The sequence below is a fragment of the Bombus flavifrons genome, chromosome 2 (assembly GCF_040668555.2).
Source record: "Bombus flavifrons isolate JBK064 chromosome 2, iyBomFlav1_principal, whole genome shotgun sequence".
NCBI classification, from domain to species: domain Eukaryota; kingdom Metazoa; phylum Arthropoda; class Insecta; order Hymenoptera; family Apidae; genus Bombus; species Bombus flavifrons.
In genome coordinates this window covers 2,834,106-2,853,592 of record NC_138443.1, presented here as the reverse complement: position 1 = coordinate 2,853,592, position 19,487 = coordinate 2,834,106, and the positions used below count along the sequence as shown (strand labels likewise).

General features: G+C 30.5%; 2 protein-coding genes and 1 long non-coding RNA gene across 3 annotated transcripts; 2 read left to right on the top strand and 1 right to left on the bottom strand.

Annotated features, from left to right (window-relative positions):
- Positions 1–7,561: 7,561 nt before the first annotated feature.
- On the top strand, positions 7,562–9,803 carry LOC138189476 (chymotrypsin-1). Its single transcript, XM_069131511.1, has 4 exons — positions 7,562–7,721; positions 7,998–8,329; positions 9,029–9,280; positions 9,572–9,803. Exons 1-4 carry the CDS (start codon positions 7,673–7,675, stop codon positions 9,710–9,712), a joined length of 774 nt encoding a protein of 257 aa, XP_068987612.1. The 5' UTR covers positions 7,562–7,672; the 3' UTR covers positions 9,713–9,803.
- Positions 9,804–10,762: 959 nt separating this feature from the next.
- On the top strand, positions 10,763–19,443 carry stmA (Protein EFR3 homolog stmA). Its single transcript, XM_069127382.1, has 16 exons — positions 10,763–11,449; positions 14,480–14,556; positions 15,064–15,179; positions 15,411–15,573; positions 15,737–15,889; positions 16,015–16,121; positions 16,205–16,348; positions 16,465–16,543; positions 16,638–16,773; positions 16,845–17,116; positions 17,204–17,376; positions 17,461–17,821; positions 17,906–18,105; positions 18,187–18,286; positions 18,363–18,518; positions 18,586–19,443. Exons 1-16 carry the CDS (start codon positions 11,368–11,370, stop codon positions 18,736–18,738), a joined length of 2,472 nt encoding a protein of 823 aa, XP_068983483.1. The 5' UTR covers positions 10,763–11,367; the 3' UTR covers positions 18,739–19,443.
- Positions 11,944–13,114, bottom strand: LOC138187004 (uncharacterized). Its single transcript, XR_011175056.1, has 3 exons — positions 12,900–13,114; positions 12,544–12,661; positions 11,944–12,462 (listed from the first exon to the last, which is right to left on the bottom strand). It is a non-coding gene; the product is annotated as an uncharacterized LOC138187004 (long non-coding RNA).
- Positions 19,444–19,487: the final 44 nt, after the last annotated feature.

The following is a 19,487-nucleotide window of genomic DNA, read 5'->3' as shown; positions in this document are numbered from 1 at the left end:
GAAATAGTTGCATAAATCATTTATGATGTTCCTACATTCGTGATTTTACCTGTTGAATCTATGAAAGGCCAACGTTGTGTTAATACAACATATCCATTTCGAATGTTCAATCTTTCATATTTTCAAAGTTGTCAATGTGCAGTAATATATATTTTTTAAATATTTATATATTTTTTATGCATTATTTCATTGCTTTGTCGTTAACAAACTAACGATAATACCTTGGAGCCAGTCGTTTTGAAAGTTTCCTCTGTTTTTGTTCTTATTACTTTGCTATCCTTAACATTTAACACATTGATGCTGAATAAAATTTTTTAAACAAATGATTCTGATATTGAATACACATTTTTGTTGAATTATTGCGTATACAAAATTTCGTAATTCGTATGTATATTTTTAAAAGATTATCATATAATCTATATGAATTCTAAATTACGTGAAGTGTATTTGTATAATATAAATTGTATAAAAGAAACACTTCATTTATGTATTTTACTAAGATAAATTCTCTTTGCGATCATCTAAAATTATGATTTCTTTGTAATTTGTTATCAATTCACTTGACGTAGGATTTTAAGCGATACTCCTTAATTACTCATTATTTATACATATGCTACGTTATATTACTCATTCTTTACATTTATATATGATAAATATCTATATGATAAAAGCTAACAATTGATAATGGGATTAATGAAAAAGATTATTGATAAGATTAAAATTTTATGCAGTGGTTCATTAAACTCTATCTATCTGCGTATTTCTTTTCTCAAATTAAAGAAATAAGAATATCAGATAAGATTTCGATAAAATTTTATATCCAATCTACACCTTTCTTAATGAAATGAAATATTTCGATATTTTTCTTTGCAATATCTTAGCGTATCAATGAACCATAAAATCAACATTTTCCTTGAGTAATACACACTTTGTACGATTATTTTACGCGGATATCGCTTTATCATATACGTTAACACGCATTCATCAGAATGTTTTACAGTCAAACGCGGTTCTTTCGCAATTGACATGTAAATTAACAGCGTTCTACGAATGCCTTTCGCTCGTTTTCCCACGTACGATCATATCGCGAGTTAATCCTTAACGCGTCTGCCAACAATGCCAGGCCAATGGATCGTTAATTTAACAACTTGTCACGGAACGATTGACACGAAAAATTCGAAATAAACATGCCTAAACCATTCCCACGATCGAACAAGCATATCCAACATTAGTTTATTAATCACTGATTTCACGTGTCCCGCGGTTTCTGCATGTTTATCATCGAAATCAATTTATATTTAGTAACAAATGTACTATTTCCTATTGTACACTAAACTACTATATATGCTAAATATACTACTTTTATATCTTTCGTCATAAATTTTACGTAGTATACAGTAATTGTTCTCTTCGTATTCGTTTGTTCGTATCACACTTGAATGTAAGTAGATGCAAACGCGTAAAATATGTTATCCAAATAAGTTTTTTAAATACTTTATATGCTGATGAACAGTTACAATAATTTAGATATTACATACCTGACAGATATTCTCGATAATCTCGTATATTTATTCTACAACGATTTCTATAGTGATTTTCGTAGTATACGAACATCTTTCTCTTTTTCTCAATTCTACTCGTCAAATATATCGATTCTCGAATACCTGAGTTCCAGGTATTTGCTTCTTTACATAAGTGACCGACCGGCAATGTGCAAATTAAATGCACGTATACAAGTTGCATTACATTGATTGTGCAACTAGTTACTTTCGAATTCTAGTTCGACAGATCCTGGAATTTGTTGGCTTCGTTTTCTCCTTAATTTTAGCGATTTAACATGGCGCGTTTCCCGGTGAATCTTCGATTCTGAAATATCTCACGTAGATCGAATAACTCGCCAAGAATCCACTTTCATTCGACTGCCGTGTTCGAGAAATTGGGAGTGAAGCCTGATGAGGTACACGACTGTACGCGTGGTGTAAGAAAGTTACTTTACGTTTCTGGTATTTAGGTGGATCAGAATATTTTTAGAAATAGATCACATGGATCGTATACATTTGTCGTAATGCCAACGTCTTAACAATTTGGCACGAAAATCTCGTAGATCATACGATATTATTTTTCGTGAAATAACCTTGTAGTTTTATATCTTGAAGAATAAGAAGGTTACAAAAATTATCAAAATATGTTCTACTATGCTTATACTACCGTGTATAAGTATTTGGACTTCTAAATTATTGCAACTATGTAAAATACACTTCAAATAAAAGTCTTGAACCTAACGTTTGCCTCTGATCTTATTGCAGGCAATCATATGCATAGTTAGTAGATATTCGTGAAAACAATAGTTAATATTAATGAATATAAATTAAAAAACAATAATTAAGAGTGCATGAAAATTATTTGTATGGAAACTAATTTTGCCAGAATTAATTCTCAGAAAGATTATCTCAGAATGATCCAACCACACTCTAAAAGTTTATATAGCTTTTTTCTATTGTCAGCTATTTTTTAAAGATAGATATGAGTAACTTGATCGATATAGGTGTATTCCTTGTTTCGATTTCAACTTAGCAGAAGATTTGATCCCAATTATGCCGAGAAATAAAGAATTAACGTAACTTTTATGATAATATTAAAAATATAATAAAAATATGAATATTTTGAATGAATTGAGTTTCCAAATTTTTATGCACAGTAGTGTATGTGCCATTAATATTCGAAGCTTCGAGGTTCCAAGTTTCCGTTTGAATTCCAACGTTGTTCGCAAAATTTCATTGTCTCTGCTGTTCCCACAGAATCGGCAGCCTCTATAATTCTGCATTAACGGTGTTATAAAGCACACCGGTCCGTGGCATTGCAACAGAGAACGTATACTCGGCTGTAGGTGAACATTAAATATCGCCAGCGAAGAAACTTCACCTATATCGGAGAACTCTGCGAAAGCAGACTGAAAACAATACGATACAAAGATTTCACGTGTCTGTGAACAGCATAGCGTGCGCGCACAGAACACAGATCAATGCTCAGGACGCAATCGTAACGAGAGTGGCAAGTTCTACCTTCACACATCACCGGATGGTATCAGATAGAACCTGTAGATCGTACGTCGACCTCAGCGGGGCGCCTTCGAATCCTAAAGTTCTGCGAATCTGATGAATGATACGACTGGAAATCGAGCGAATAAACAAGCACCGAATCATGTACACCGACGAAGCTCGGCTGAATCGTATTGCAAACCAGGATCGATTTATTCGCGTTCTGTTCCATTCATTGATGCTGCTGTAATGCTCGCTAGTCGAGAAACGGATAACAATGACATCGTATGAAATAATAGTAATATGGGGTGACTAAATTGTGGGCAACCTACAGAGGATTGCTTGTAGAAGTCAATATAAGACAAAAATAAAGCATAAAACTAGTTTGAGGCTTCGTTTATTAATTCTTGACATTTAAAAACCAGTGTGCCTTCTTTCGCTTAAACTTAGTTCAGATTAATCAAGTTATTCGAATTTAAGTCGTTTGTGCACAACCTAATTGGAGTGTAATGGATATTTAACAGTGGTTATGTATGTATGTAAAATGTTAATTACGATATTAATTACTATTGTGAATATAATAAAAACATTATGTACGTGGAACATGTTTGTATCGAAAGTTAAAAAATGCTCGACTTGCTTTAGGCAACTAATATCAATGACAAATACGAAACTGGAAAACATTACGTTATTTAGCAACGTAGTCGAAAATAGAGAGTAATTAAAAGCACTTCAACTTTACTTGCGACTGGAAAGCATATTCCAAGTCAATTAAAACAATAAACTCACTTTAATAAAATGTTCCATATTATTTGAAAGCAAATGATTTGATTAAACAAGAATGAGAGTAGAAATTTGAAAAAATATTTCAAACCAAATAAATAACAACTTCTTAGGGTAAAGGGATTTTATGTAATTTGAATTAATGTGGATGATGCTTTAGGGTGTTGTACGTCAGGGATATTTTACGTTAGGGTTTATTATATAATAAACAAAACCTGAAAAGTAATTCCTTTACTCTTCATTTTATTTTGTGTTATAGAAATAAGTCATTACATTTTTTACCATTTGTTACCGAACATCTTAAAGTGCGGAAAATTTTAATTGTAGGAGAAATTTGACTTGTAGAAAGCTGAGGAAATATTTCTAAATTGATAATATTCTTCTTATGCATACAAATTTTATTGATAGAAATCGGTATATATCCTTCTGTATAATATCCTTACATATTGACATAGTAACGCTACCGGTTCGCAATTTGAATATTATTATGTTATAGCCTGATTATATTATCATAAGAAATTAGGAATTACAAATATACATATGTTTTAAGAAATCTAATTTATCAAAGTAATCGGCAAGGTATGGAAATATTTGTTTACCGCAAGTGTAAATGACACTTGTGAGTATGCTTTACCAATGACATTCTCAAATTTTAATTATTACCCATCGATTAAACTTTGTTATAATACTACCTTACGTTTATGAGTCAATATTATAGTTACAGGTTTTCAAACTTGTATTTTCGTATTTATAAATATTTTAGCAAGTCAGGCAGCCAATTGACATATATTCTTTATTTTACAATCTCAGCTTCTTATCAGTTTCTAAATTAATTTGATAAATTAATTTTTAATTTGCTCTTTATTATTATCTATCGAGCATTATTCAAGTACTTAATATGATTTATCTTATCGATTGCTATATCTTCGTTATTTCTAGCACATTTAATTTTATCATTCTTTCAACGTAAAAACATATGAACGTATGAATGAGACACATCGCTCCATTCTGTTCCTACATTTGTTTCCTATTATTATATATATATTATATATTATATATTATATAATATATATTATATTTTTGACCCAACTTTTTTTTTGATACCCTGATAATTTTATATACACTGAATTATCACTGAAAAATTATACTTTGTCTAAATCCTACAACATTCTTTAAGACGAAAATTTATAAATACAAATTCGCACATGTCAAAAATGTGTGTCACATATGGTTTCAAAATTTTTATACGAACAACATTAACTATCTTCAAGATTGATCAAATCTACAAGATGTTGTGTATACATACAAATAACATATTCATATTTTATGAGCTGTCACACAGAAATCGATAGAATACATTTATTAATTATGAATCAGCATAGAAAATAAAGAAACAGAACTGTTTACTTCAAATGTAATCTATTGAAAACATCTCTGTAAATAATCAATGTTGTTTATAACATGCATATGTATACATACTGCGTATTTAACTGGAGTTTAGATGCATAATTTCTATGAATATGTTATCTGTTTTCAAGGCTAATCATATTTATTGAAAATCCTATATAGGAAAATCACAGAACTTCATCATATCGATTTCATTGTTACAATGACTCGTCTCGCATTAGTTGTCATTTTCATCACTGGTATTGTCCTTGACAGTAAATGAAAAATACACGAAACAAATTACTACGAAACGTAATACAAATCATTAAATTAATTAAAACTTCATTTGTTTCAACGATTACGTTTTCTCCATATATGTACTTATAGATTTCATAACTTGTTTCGTACTTGCAATATGATAGCACTACATACTTAAGATTTATAACAACTTATTTTGTAGTAATTATTATTATGCAAAAATATACTTTTATAAATATAACTAAAAGAATGAAACCTACGCGGAGATTTGTTTCGCTATCTGAATATTAGAATCAGGTGTTTATTTAAAAAATTTTGTATATTTTTGCGTATTCTGTGCACTTCACTATATACACATACTTTTTTTACACATTTAAATTTCCCATAAATGCATAAAAATCCGCAGTCTATTCATAAATTATCTTCACTTATCCGGTGCGTGGATTGTAACGAACACCAAGGAATAGAATGATATTTATATGTCAACAAAAAAGTAGATATTCCTTGTAAACATTTTTCCTAAACTTCTGCCGATGATTCCAAGAAATTGATTGGGGCTAATGACGCGAGCACTGGTCAATTTCCCTGTACTGTATCCCAAGGGTGGACAATCATCGCGTCTATGGTGATGCTACTATTAGTCAGCTTCACATCTTAACAGCATTCTTTGTCAAGATTCATACTCTGCTCTAGTTGTGCTACGTGTTTTTTTTTGTCCATACAAATATTGTACTTTCTTGTAGCTACATGCTCTTCGTTTAAATATCGTCACAAATATCATACATATGTACCTCTCGTGGGATTTGAAATGCTTGATAAAAAGAAACAATGCTTTAGAATTATTTGTTATTATTTTATATTGCTTATTGTTTTTTCAGCTTGTCAAACCCATCGAATTTAACAAATTTCAAAAGGCTGTTCCATCTCGAATTGCCAGACCAAAGGCAAATCCTAAAAATGGAAAGGTTTCCAACGTTTTACCATATTTGGTGGTTGGAATTGTCGATCCGAAGAAATGTCAAAAATTCTGTGATGGAGAAGACGTTATTTGCACCTTCCATAGCGTTGGGCATGGTACATGTAACATAAACATCGACAAGTTTGTATGGATATTACGAAACGTCTCACGAAGGTTAAGCCCCTTATCAATTGATAAACGTCCTAAATGAAAATTCAGAGAGAAGTGAAAAAATTGAATAATTTACAAAGAATAAAGTCGATCAGTCTGGTTTTTGAGAAACTTAAATAACATTAATTGCGATTAATAAATAATCAAAATATTGCATTATTAGATCTCAGTGTCAGTGAGCGTGGATTGCAAAATATAAAAGCTCTTTTTCTATTTCCTTTCAGAAGATAATTATTAACGATTATCTACGAAGATAATTAAAATCCTTTTCTTACAGGGTGACAGCAGTAGTCCATTGGTTTATAGGACTCACGTGGTTACTGTTGTATCTCGTACTATTCCTTACATAACTGATAAACCTGATATTTCCAAACAGTGTCCATGACACTTTTTCACTTATCCAACAAGCCTTGAAATGATAATTTTAAGAAAATTCATCTTATGTACCGTATAAAATCTTAAGATAAATAAGCAGTGATTTAAATAACTAAACTGTCAAGTTTATTGGTAATAAACTCATAATATAACATAAATATCATTTTATAAATAGTTTCTATATTGTATTCAAACATAATTATACACATTCTATTTATTAATAAACTTTTCTTAAAAGTGTTGTATCCGTACAAAACATAAAGTTGATAAAAACATATCAAGGTAAATATATGACTTTTTCTAAGATATAGAAACCATGAAAAACGTGAAAATATAAACATGACAGCCAGTAACAATAAAAACAGTGGACGATAATCTTTACAAGAGATATCGAGCCGAAATAGAATAACGTTATTTTAAAAGCGATAATTGTATTATTATAATACTTCGAATCGCATTAAATCATTTTATCACGCATCGGTCAAAAGGTATGTGTTTGCTTCTAAGTAATCATTAAAATTGATAATTCAAGTATGATGTTCTTCTAACTTTTCTGTGTTTATGTGATTAACTTTCAAGCTTATCATGATATGTATCGATAACGATATGTATCCAAGTACCTATTTCAAACATCGATATTCATATAAAAGGAAATCGTTCACTCGTATCATTACACTGCAGTTTCAAAATTCTACGAGTTACAATGGCACGTCTCGCGTTAGTCGTCTTCATAATCGGTGTCGTTTTCGGCGGTAAGTAAATAATAGAAATTCAAACAAATTAAATTCTAATAAAATAAATTAAAAAATTAAATTCTATTAATAAACTCCATTAAATTCAACTCTTCTTCAATAGTAACAAACGTTGAAATAATCCAATTATAATTCTCTTATCTGTTCTGAATTCGCTAAAGTTGAATTTCATACTCTGCATATTACCTGAATAGGAACGAAATGAAAAAATAACAAGTTCATTACTGTGCATAATATTGTAATAAGAAAAATTAATTCGAAATTTTATTTATATAGACGTCTTTGCCAACAACCAAACGAACGAGATTGGCGAACAAATCGTCGGTGGCACCAATGCTCGCCTTGGTCAGTATCCTTATCAAGTATCACTTAGACAAAATGGAAGACACTTTTGCGGCGGCACTCTGGTTACCAATAGACACGTAGTCACTGCTGCTCACTGCATCCACGGTATTGTGTCTCCTCCATTCAAGGATTTCACTGTCGTAACTGGTACAGTTACCCTCTCAAGTGGTGGTCAAACTCACGCTGTTAAGTCGGCCGTCTACAACCCCGATTTCAAGCCTAGCCCTGCCGATTCTTACAGAAATGACGTTGCTGTAGTCACTGTAAGTAAGAAATCAATATCGTAGAACGGAATAATATTTTACAACGTACAAAGTTCTTCAGTTTTATCGAAATGCAGCATTAACATTAATAACGATAAAATATTTATTTCTAACTGTGAAAATGAACCCACGCCAACGATACAACGGTACATCGTCTACATCGGCGATATTACAATTTCACCTTCACAGTTACCTTCCTGTATAGTCACTCAGATCAGTAGTCATTATTACGTTTCAGACACACGTACTCCTTGTTACTTTCTCTCTCTCTCTCTCTCTCTCTCTCTCTCTCTCTCTCTCTCACTTACTCTTTTTCTTTTATACTATATAAATAGTTGTATATAATACACATTAAAATACTTTATTCCGATTGCTTGTAATAACGAACGTATCTGAAAAGAAAAAAAAAGATGTCACTCGAGTCTTTCACAGTGAGAAAAATTGGGGCAGACAGTCAAATATGTAACATAATTATCGATATTTATTCCCTATGTATATAAAGTTGAAAATGTATATATTTTTTTGGATCTAAAATCTTATAGATAAAGAGACATGTAATTAGTTTCTAAATCATTAATTCTGAATTCTACGTCATTTTGTTATACCGTCAAAGGGTTAGAACGCATGAAAACTCAAATAAAGCTATTTCCTTTAACCAGATTTCACTTGCAAATATATCAATATTTGTAATAATTTCAGCTCGCTAGCCCGGTTAGCATAAACGCTAACCAGAAGCCAATTCCTCTCGTTTCTTCTGATCCACCAGTTGGTGCAACGTTGAGAATGACCGGTTGGGGAAAAACCAGTGCTAACGCAGGCAACGTGCCTAATACCCTACAAACGACAACCGTAAATCTTCTAAACAATGCAGATTGTCAGAATCGTTTGGGAATCCATATCTACCCTGGACAGTTGTGTACCTATAACAAAAAGGGTGTTGGTATCTGTATGGTACGTACTAAATTTCAATTTTATGTTCTTCAAATTAATATAATCACATATCACAGATAATATACACATTCATCGATGTGACACTCTAATATTCCACTTCAAGTACAAATTTCTAAAACTAAAAAATTGAATATATATACAACATTTCTTTCATATATATAATTTTACAAATACTTACACTCAATTCATATAATTCGCCATATAATTGTATGGTTATTCAAGGTATGAATTTAGAATCTGCTTATAATTTTCCAAAATTAGTTTCACAAAAAATATTTGTTCTCCCTACAGGGTGATAGTGGCGGTCCCCTTGTCTACAATGGCCAACTTGTAGGTATCGCTTCCTTTGTCATTCCATGTGCTGAAGGCTACCCCGATGCTTACACTCGTGTCTCTCAATACAAAAGCTTCATCAACAGAAATTTATTTTAATTTAGAATCCGAAACTTAAATAATAATTATTGTACAATTCATATCTTCTCTTCGTAAATAAACAGAATTATATTCACTATAGTGTCAATAATTACTGAAAATTCTCAATGCGAGAATCGATTGTAAATTTTAATAAATAAAAAAAAAAGAAAAAACTATAGTGTCAATAGATTAATTTGATATCTTGTAAATTTTAATCTTTAAATTTATATACAATGAGATCAATTACTATCGTCAGTGAACGATGACGTCATCGACGCTGTTCCACTGTCCTCGCCGTCTTTGGTATCGCGGAACGTGTGGGTCAGTCAAAAGGCCCACTCGATTGCGAGGTTCCTTATAGAACTTTTACTGTATATCATTAACTCGCGCAATGCTTTATGTTAGGTATTATCGCCAAAAATCAAAATTTGATGGAACGACATTACAATTCTCAGAAATTATATATAAATTCATCGGTTAATTTGCTTTATGCATTTCTTTATTTTACCTCCATATTTGCTTTTACATATTATTCTTGTCTTGTACTAAAAATTAATTTACCTATTAGTTTCTAGTTTTAGTTTCTAGTTCTACAATCTACATACAAATACATCGAGCTATTACTGCTATTCTAAGAATATCAGTGTAAGGTCTAACAAACTCAAGATACAATTTGTAAACTAATTTCGAAAAACGATGTTTTATCTCTAAAAAAAAAAAATACTCTGTTTACAACTTAGATTGTAAATAGCATTAATTACGTATATCCTCCCGCTCAAAAATTTGCAGTATATTTCGGTCTCAACAGATCTTAAAAGACATCATATTGCCTTAAAAGATAATGACTACCTTGAGTAAATAACTGTTTTATTCGTAATGTTATTCTTTGATAGTGTTGGAATTATAATTGGAAGACTGCGAATGTTTATGCAAATTCATATTGTAGAGAATACAATTGGAAACGTAGAACACGAATAGAAAATTGTTTCATCTGTCAAGTATTATAGGAATTTCGTTCTTTCAAATTTGTTATAAATTCATAAAAATTCACAATCGTTTTAACGTAAAACAAATTCGTAATGATATTTAAAGATAAAATCTATAATTGTAATATATACGATACCCTCCTCTTGTTTCTCGGACAGATATACGAAAACGTTTGTCGAAAAAGCAAAAGATGTTTCAAACACTCGGGCCGGATTGTATACACAGAGTTTCTAAGAGAGTTCGCATACTTTCGTGAGCCGCTGTATTTGGTCAGCCGTGACAATATTCCACCCTCTTTCGGCATTGATTTACATGGACCGCGACCCTGACGAGGATAAGCTTTATTAGCAGAGACGCCACGGGGTTGTTCTCCTCCCGCACCCTGTTCCACGTCGACAACCCTCTTGCACAGGCGCGTGTACATCGCATGACGTAGTCAGGAAAAGTATTGCCAAGGGTAGCATCGTGCACGAAATGCGGGTTAGTAGGGCACGAACGTCGCGACGCCGAGCGTCGACGTCGTGTCAGTACCACCCGTTTGGTTTCTCGCATTCCTCTTCATTCGTCGGTCTTTTATACAAGAAGTTACGTTGGCTGCAACGAATTAAATCTACAAAACGATTGAAAACAGTGGAATCTTAATATTTTGGTGCAAATACTCATGGGATGCGAAGTTGGTGGAGGAGATGGCTATGATCAAATGCTGCCTCGAGACAGAGGTGCCTGACGTTTTCGAGATTCTCGCACGAAAGTGCACTGACCCAGGCTGTAAGTACAAATCAGTTGTTTTACGATAAGATGATAAACATTTTAGTTAAAAGTAAAAATTTTAAAAATGATATATGCACTGCAGTATGTACAGTAACTAGAAACAAAACTTCTATGCAACTGTATTTATCATAGCCGGTTACATATTAATTAATTAGGTTCAGGTATATTAAATTTCATATCGTTTCGTGGCATCTGCGTGTGACTACAAAAATTTGCACTAAGAAAATGAAATGTAAAATGTAATAAAAAAAACATTTTATTGGAAAATAACTGTATGTGCAAATACCTCTTGCAGGCACTTTAAGTACGTATGTATTAGGACACTTCCATACATTTGTTGGAAAGTTAAATAAATTGTTAAAAAGCTTCCTCGATAAAAATAAAGTGGAAATTATCTACAAAATCGAGCAAAATCTGATTAATTCATTATCTATAAAATACTTACACTTTGAACTTATTCAGTTGAAAGTTGTTAAAGGAATTACGATTGATGCAGTTTAATTTACTCTATATTTTCGCATAACATTCTTCGTAATTCCATAAAATTAACTTTTAGACTTTTATCTAGAGAGTTCACGAGTCAATAGGAGATTGACTGAAGCTGTGGAACACGTGCTTTCGCACGGTTGTTATCGCAACTCGCAACAGTTTCCATGTAGTTTGACAAACCTACATCTGCGTGTATCGCTCTTTTGATATGACATTCGCAACCATAAAATTGTGCATCAAAAGCATACAAGAATTATTATATAAGTAGTTTGACAAAAGAGTTATGAGAGCAATGAAAAATAATCAGTTGTAAAGCTTTTCATTTCTTCGAACTTCTGCAGCTTTGTAGCGAAAATTGTGTATTTATGACGGCATTAATATAAGTCTATCGATTTATCGATGGTGTATATAAGTAATATTCATTACTTCGCATAAACTTTGAGGATATCCTGCACACTATATTATCTTGCAAGTGTTTCATGTTTCAATCGAATACCTTCGTACGACCTAGTTTAAGTTTCCTAAAAAGCAAACTGTATGTTGTAATATTTGCAAAGAATATAATATTTGAAATAAAATTTATTCGTATTATTTATATTTACTTGTCTCGTATTATTTTTACTATCGTAATTCGAAGGATAAAGTATAGCGTGGATGTTCCCGTGGCTCAGAATAAAACGAAAACCAAGAATGACAAAATTACATTGTAAGTTGCGTTTCCTGAAAAAATCAAATTTTAAAACTTGTTAAACATGCGTGAATTTAATTCATTTCCGACTGAACAAGATTAGGCGATCAACTGAAAATTGTTCTAAAAATTGTGTAAAAATAAGTTAAGAATTTCTAATCAAGTAATTCTATAATTCTGTAACAAAATATTCGCTAAAAAACACACACACACACACACATTTGAAAATAATACAAAATTGTACGCAATTACAAAACAGCGTATAATAACCTCAAAATTCTAAGTTGATGTTCGACCAAATTAAACGATGACCGTGTCTTTATTGCATTTTCGTAATCAATTTCCTAATTTTCTAATACGTAACATTAATTTTACGACATAGATAAATGGTATAAATTGATTTTGGTATACTAAGTACGATAGAACAATTTTCATATAACCGTTATTTGCAAACATGCAAACAGATAAACGCGCGATATTGTATTGATTTTCGAAGCGCGCTGTCAACATTCGGAACATCTTGTCTTCCTGAATCGGTTTAGCTGACAGGCGTTCGCGCTTTTACCTTAAAATAGTTTTCCCCAGATAATGCACGTATATGTGTCTCATAAAGGTGAAGAATGCAGTTCGTTTGTGTTTGTGCACAGTACACTGATTACGTTAAAGTGGAAAATCCATATTCGTGGGTAACTAACGTTGATAATTGCGTAATTAATTTCTTTGATCGTTAGTAAGAATTGTCAATTTTAGTAAAAAGAAAGTGATTCTCCTATCTTCGATTCTTTATTGCATTTCTTACAACAAATAAGTGCAAATTATGAACACCTGCACTTAGAAGTTGAAGAATAGCGTTGACACGATTAAATACAGTGATTAGAGCAGTATACATTTTAATGGAAATATTTAAATATCGATGAGTATGTTTCTTTATTTTAATTGATTTAATTCCATCGTTTCTTTCATGAATAATATTTAAATCTTCTAGTAATTGATATTATTGTATTTATAATCCATATTATACTCATAATAACTGTATGCAATGAGAATAAAGATATCGTAAAATTGCTAATGGATAGCGACAGTACTTACGTGTTTAATAATATTTAAATCTTCCAGTTATTCTACTTTTAAATAAGATGATGTTAAATAAATTGATATAAAATTTATAACTATGAGAAACTATATCTACGCTTCATTTGAAACGTAGTTAAAAACATAATATGATAAAAAATCTTTAAATAATATGTTTCTTTATAAAATAAAAAAAACATGAAACTTTTTCAATATCTTTTTTAAATGAAAATTCAAATGTTGAAAAAGTAAATCATACTGCCATCTTTCGACTTTTACCTACATTTTGAAATGTAACTCAGGTCGACAAAAACGAAATAAATCTTACCGACCTTAAATTCTTCGTGACAAAATTTTGTCACTGAAGATAAATGTAAATTCGTCTATGATAAACTGTACAAAATACTTGTTTATAACTTAACTCATACACATTACAATTACTGTACAAATTAATAAACTCCATATAGTAGTATTTTACACTATTTTATAAATAAGGATTGCATATAGAGCAAATCGCATAATGATTTTTGGTAGCGGCTTAAAAGTGCACATTCTATTGGTTACATCAGTCGATCGAAGTTTGTTCGAGTGTACAGTGGTTTTTCGATCGTAACGAAATGTTTGGTAAATATCGTGATTTTGTTTTGAAGCGTATAATTTGTTCGTGAGATGTCCCTTTCATATTTACGTACGATTAGTTAGTTTTCACCTATCATCCGATATATTTCACGGAAACATTTTTCGTCCGTGTATATTTTCTTTCCTTCTATTTCTGTCAGGTTGTTGCTGGTGCTGTTCAGCTTTACGCCCACGATATAAAAGACTTGTTGACAATATCTTTCCAGTAAATCCTCAGGTAAACTTTATATTTTTGATATATTAACAAACTTTCATAATTATTTTATATTATCTCTCACAATAAATATATCATATCGCAGTTTCATTACGTAATTCGCATTTTTCATATATGTATTAATCTATAACATCAAATTCATTTCAAAAGAATATTGTTATTTTATTAAACAATATAAGGACGAGATATTTGTTAGGTAATTAACCATATTTATTAAAATATTAATTGGCTTACTCACTTATAATTTCTTTTTTTTAAGTGAACTGAATTTTGTGTCAATTCTCACATAGTTTACAAATATTTTGTTTATGTACAAATATGTTATTATTAAAAGATATATATGTATAAATACAAGAAGGAGTGTATCATGATAAAATTATTAATACACATACGATTGACATTTAGTTTTGATTTTATTGATTTTTAAATTTAAAACATCAATCTTGCTATCTAATATTATAGAAATTAACATTTAGTACTTTTTATATACATTAATATTTTTATAATTAGGATGGCTTAGTAAAAAATAACATGGAGAAACTGACCTTTTATTCATTGAGTAGCCCTGAAAAACTAGACAGGATTGGAGAATATTTGTTTCAAAGGGCTTCCAGGGACATTTACAGGTATGACACAAACAACTTAAGTGATAGAGAATTGCATATAATTAATTTAATAACTGTTAAAAATGCACACTCATGTGATCAATGTAAATTCTTGTTTACTTATGCTATATGCCAGTCATATAAATATGTCATTAATCATTATCTTACAAAATGTTAATTTCTTATCTGCATGTATTAGGTATTTTTATATTTGAATAAGAAAATATATAAATAAACATATTTATAATACAGGAGAAGAAATGGATTTGTTGTCATTGCTATGGAAGCAATGGATCAGCTTTTAGTAGCATGCCATGCTCAGACTTTAAATTTATTTGTTGAAAGCTTCTTAAAGATGATACAGAAATTGTTAGAATCTACTGATCCACAATTACAAATACTGGCAACCCAATCTGTAAGTTTCATTAAATAATTTTAGATACTTTATATTATTATATTTATTTGTATTTTCTAATATAAAATTTTTTTTAATGTTACTTTATCATTTATTACTATCAAAAATAATTGTATTTTTGGCATCTTTCAATTCAGTTGAACAAAGTGCTGGCTTCTTCCAGTTTGTCCGGTTTGCAAACATCGAGCAGGATACGCCGTCTTATCACACACGTTACGATTTCTTTGTATCAAAATACTCTGCAATGTGCCACTCCAATCACAATGACCACGCTATCCGCAAACAGATACGGCTTGCTGGAATTCAGGGATTGCAGGCATGATCTTTATATAGTTAAATATGTATAACTAGTAGTTTGATCAAAATTATTTTATTATAAATTGGAATTAATTACATATTTGTTGTTTTTAAAAAATTATTATATTATATTTTCTAATATAGGGTGTAGTAAGGAAAACACTTTCTGATGATCTAGTAGAAAACATTTGGGAACCTGTACACATGGATAAAATTGTTCCTTCGTTGTTATACAATATGCAAAACTCAAGGTGATATATACAGAAGAAACCACTGCATATGTACATTATGTAAACTGATTATTATGTATATATTTACAATTTCATTTTGATAGATATTCTAATAAAGAAGATGCAACACCAGATAGCCCAACTGAGGAACGATCGGACCCACCACAATTTGCAGAAACTTGTATGCGAGAACTCGTTGGCCGAGCATCATTTGGTCATATAAGATGTGTTATTCGACCCGTTCTAAGGTTTGTATGTTACATTTCCCATTTAAAGTTTGTCATTGTATACCTTTTATTGTGAACAAAAATAATTGTAGGTAAAATTTTAATGAACATATTAATACAATAAAAATTATTTACAGGCATTTAGATAACCATCAGTTATGGGTCCCTAATTACTTTGCTATTCATACATTTAGGATAATTATGTTCTCCATTCAGGTTAGAAGAAAATCATTAAATATTGTTATTACTTATCAATAGGTATTTAAAAAAGGATAATCAATAAATATCAAAATATATCAAACATTTTTAGTCACAGTACTCTTATACAGTTGTGGAAGCATTAATGATTCATCTTGATGATCATTCAAAATCATCCCCCAAGATCAGAACAAGTATTGCAGATACTTTGTCCAAAATTATTTCCATTGCAGCTGGTGAAAGTGTTGGTAAGTTTTAATACATATGAAAATTTGTTTATTTGTATTGCAGAATTATATAAAATAACATATTTTTAAAGGTCCCTCTGTGTTGGAGATAATAAATTCTCTGCTATCTCATCTTAGAGTTAGTGTAACAAGAAATCAATCTTCAAGTAATGATGAACAATTATATCAAGAGGCTCTTATTAATGCCCTTGGAGAGTTTGCAAATCATCTTCCAGATTATCAGAAAATAGAAATTATGATGTTCATAATGAGCAAAGTTCCATATAGTCAACCAGATCGTATAGTTTCAGTCGGTAAAGGAGATGTACTACTCCAAAGTATTCTTCTAAAATCTCTTCTAAAAGTAATTATACATCATTAACACGAGCAAAACACGCACGCTACTTAATACATACTTTTTTCTTATTACATTTGTGTAAATACATTTCAGGTTGGTACAAAATACCAAACTATACATTTGAATACAACTTTTCCACCAAGCTTTTTGGAGCCATTGTTAAGAATGTCACTTGCAGCAGATGCTGAAATGCGGCTTTTAGTACAAAAAATCTTTCATACTTTAATCGATAGGCATCAAAATATTACGAAACTTGCGAAACCTACGTAAGTTGTCAATAATAGATTGTTTTAATTTATATCATTTTTTTTCTTCTTCCCAAATATAATCTTACCATTTTTATTGAACAGAGTAAATGTTGCACAACTTGATCTTACAATCGAAAAAGGATCCAGACCAGATGTGATATTTATTCGTAAACATGGCCCTGAAATTTATTTAGCGTTATATGAATCGTTAGAATTGGCAAGTAACATGGTGGAAAACGTAGAATCTATATATACAACATTGGCATTACTTGCCGTGGAATTGGCCTCTGAAGAAACTGTGTTGGAGTTACTAAGATTAGTGCTGAGTCTTCAGGATTTAGCTTTAACAAGTGGCCAAATCAGTATTTCACTCAAATTTAATTTGCACGCTATTGTCATCAGTTTGCTTGTACTAATATCTTATGTTTGTAATATTACTTCACTCATGGATTACGCAAATAAAGTAAGTTACAAATTGTTTCGTTTGTTGGTACATATTCTGGTCAATAAGAATATATTCTAGTTCCTTTAATTTTTATATTTTAAGATTGTAGAAGTACGACGAAAGGAAGCACCTCATCTTTTGCCTGATTTGCAATCTCAGTATGATAGTGGTTTATCTTCTAGATTAGCACCCGCTCTATTAGTTGATCAAACTGTTTTAAGCGAATGTTTAAAAGGAGCTGGTCTTGACAGTGGAAAATTGCAACAGGGATCTGGTTATAGTAGTATCTCACTACAACATCGGTAATAGTAATTATAACAATTTTTAATTTTCTCATCTTATTAATTGTGTAATCTTTGTAATTATCAATTTTATATTTTTAGGCACTCGTGGGTCGATAGTGCTGGACGAAATTCGTTAGCCGATATTAATTCTGGTGCTACTGAATTAGATAGTGGTGGCTCATCTCCTGGTGTTCAAAAAGTACATCCTTTATATATAGTTCTAATTTATTTATAACCTTCTAATAATCTATTTTTTGTATACCTTTCATTCTCAGAAATTACCAGGAGAAGAGTTAACTTTTGAGAGTATGAAACGAATTCTGACAGAAAATAATAATAATCATGTCATAGAGGAAGAAAAACGAATGCAATTATCGCACTTCTTTAGAAACGCACCATTCCAAGATTTGGTATCAAAGACACAACCAAAGGTATAAAAATAGTTAATAAACTTCTTATTGGTGAAAAACATAAAAATAATGATAAATAATTTTACAGCATGATGTTTTACAAAGTAAACTGTCAGAGATATTTAATACATTATCCGTTGATCCACGAAATGCAACTCAACCAGGTGGACCACCAACAGATACCAAACCAAGTCAAGCTCCAGCTTATGAAATACATTTCCCAGAATTATTTGTTTATTAAAATGACGAGTTTTTTCTTGCTATGACATTTTTATTAAGTTGAACATTACAATTGCCATATGTCAATTATAATCAACTTAACTTATTTGTACATTTTACGTTAAAAAAATGTAGAACAATTTGTACATATAACGCATTTTGATACCGTTTAATGTGTGCAATTATATTTGCTTAATATTAATTACATTTGTGTATATATATTTCTTTTTAATATTTATAAATAATTAATACTTATTATTATTTATTTATAATTATAATAAGTATTATTTCAATTTTGTTAAATTTATTGCTCGTTATGTCTACAAAAATATTTAAAATAATTTGAAATTATCGTTTCATAATTGTTTGTACTATGTAAATTAATGTTGCGCGATTCATAACACATTCCTTCTTGTGTAACCCGTAAAAAAAAATAGTAACATTTATGTACTAATACCCTATTACTGGTAAATTATGTAATATAATGTCAATGCTATTTTATTGACAAGATTTGCTTTAATATCCGTATATCACTGGTATAATATTGTATAAAAATGTAACAAAATTTTGAGGAAGTAATGTATAGTTCAAAGAAAATGTTGTAACAAAGTTGAAATATTCAAAACAAATTAAAGTTATTCAAAATGATATATGTATATATAAACAAAAAATTTAAATTGTAATAGGTAAATATTAACTGTGGGCTAATAAATATATTCATATACTTGAAGACAAGACAATTTTTTTTATTGAATTTTTTTGTGTAAAGGT

Coding starts and splice junctions, on each gene's coding strand:
- LOC138189476 (XM_069131511.1), top strand. CDS start 7,673: ATGGCACGTCTCGCGTTAGTCGTCTTCATAATCGGTGTCGTTTTCGGC. Junction 7,722..7,997: donor AATCGGTGTCGTTTTCGGCG/GTAAGTAAATAA, acceptor TTATTTATATAG/ACGTCTTTGCCAACAACCAA. Junction 8,330..9,028: donor ATGACGTTGCTGTAGTCACT/GTAAGTAAGAAA, acceptor TAATAATTTCAG/CTCGCTAGCCCGGTTAGCAT.
- stmA (XM_069127382.1), top strand. CDS start 11,368: ATGGCTATGATCAAATGCTGCCTCGAGACAGAGGTGCCTGACGTTTTC. Junction 15,180..15,410: donor GCTTCCAGGGACATTTACAG/GTATGACACAAA, acceptor TTTATAATACAG/GAGAAGAAATGGATTTGTTG. Junction 17,117..17,203: donor TTCTAAAATCTCTTCTAAAA/GTAATTATACAT, acceptor AATACATTTCAG/GTTGGTACAAAATACCAAAC.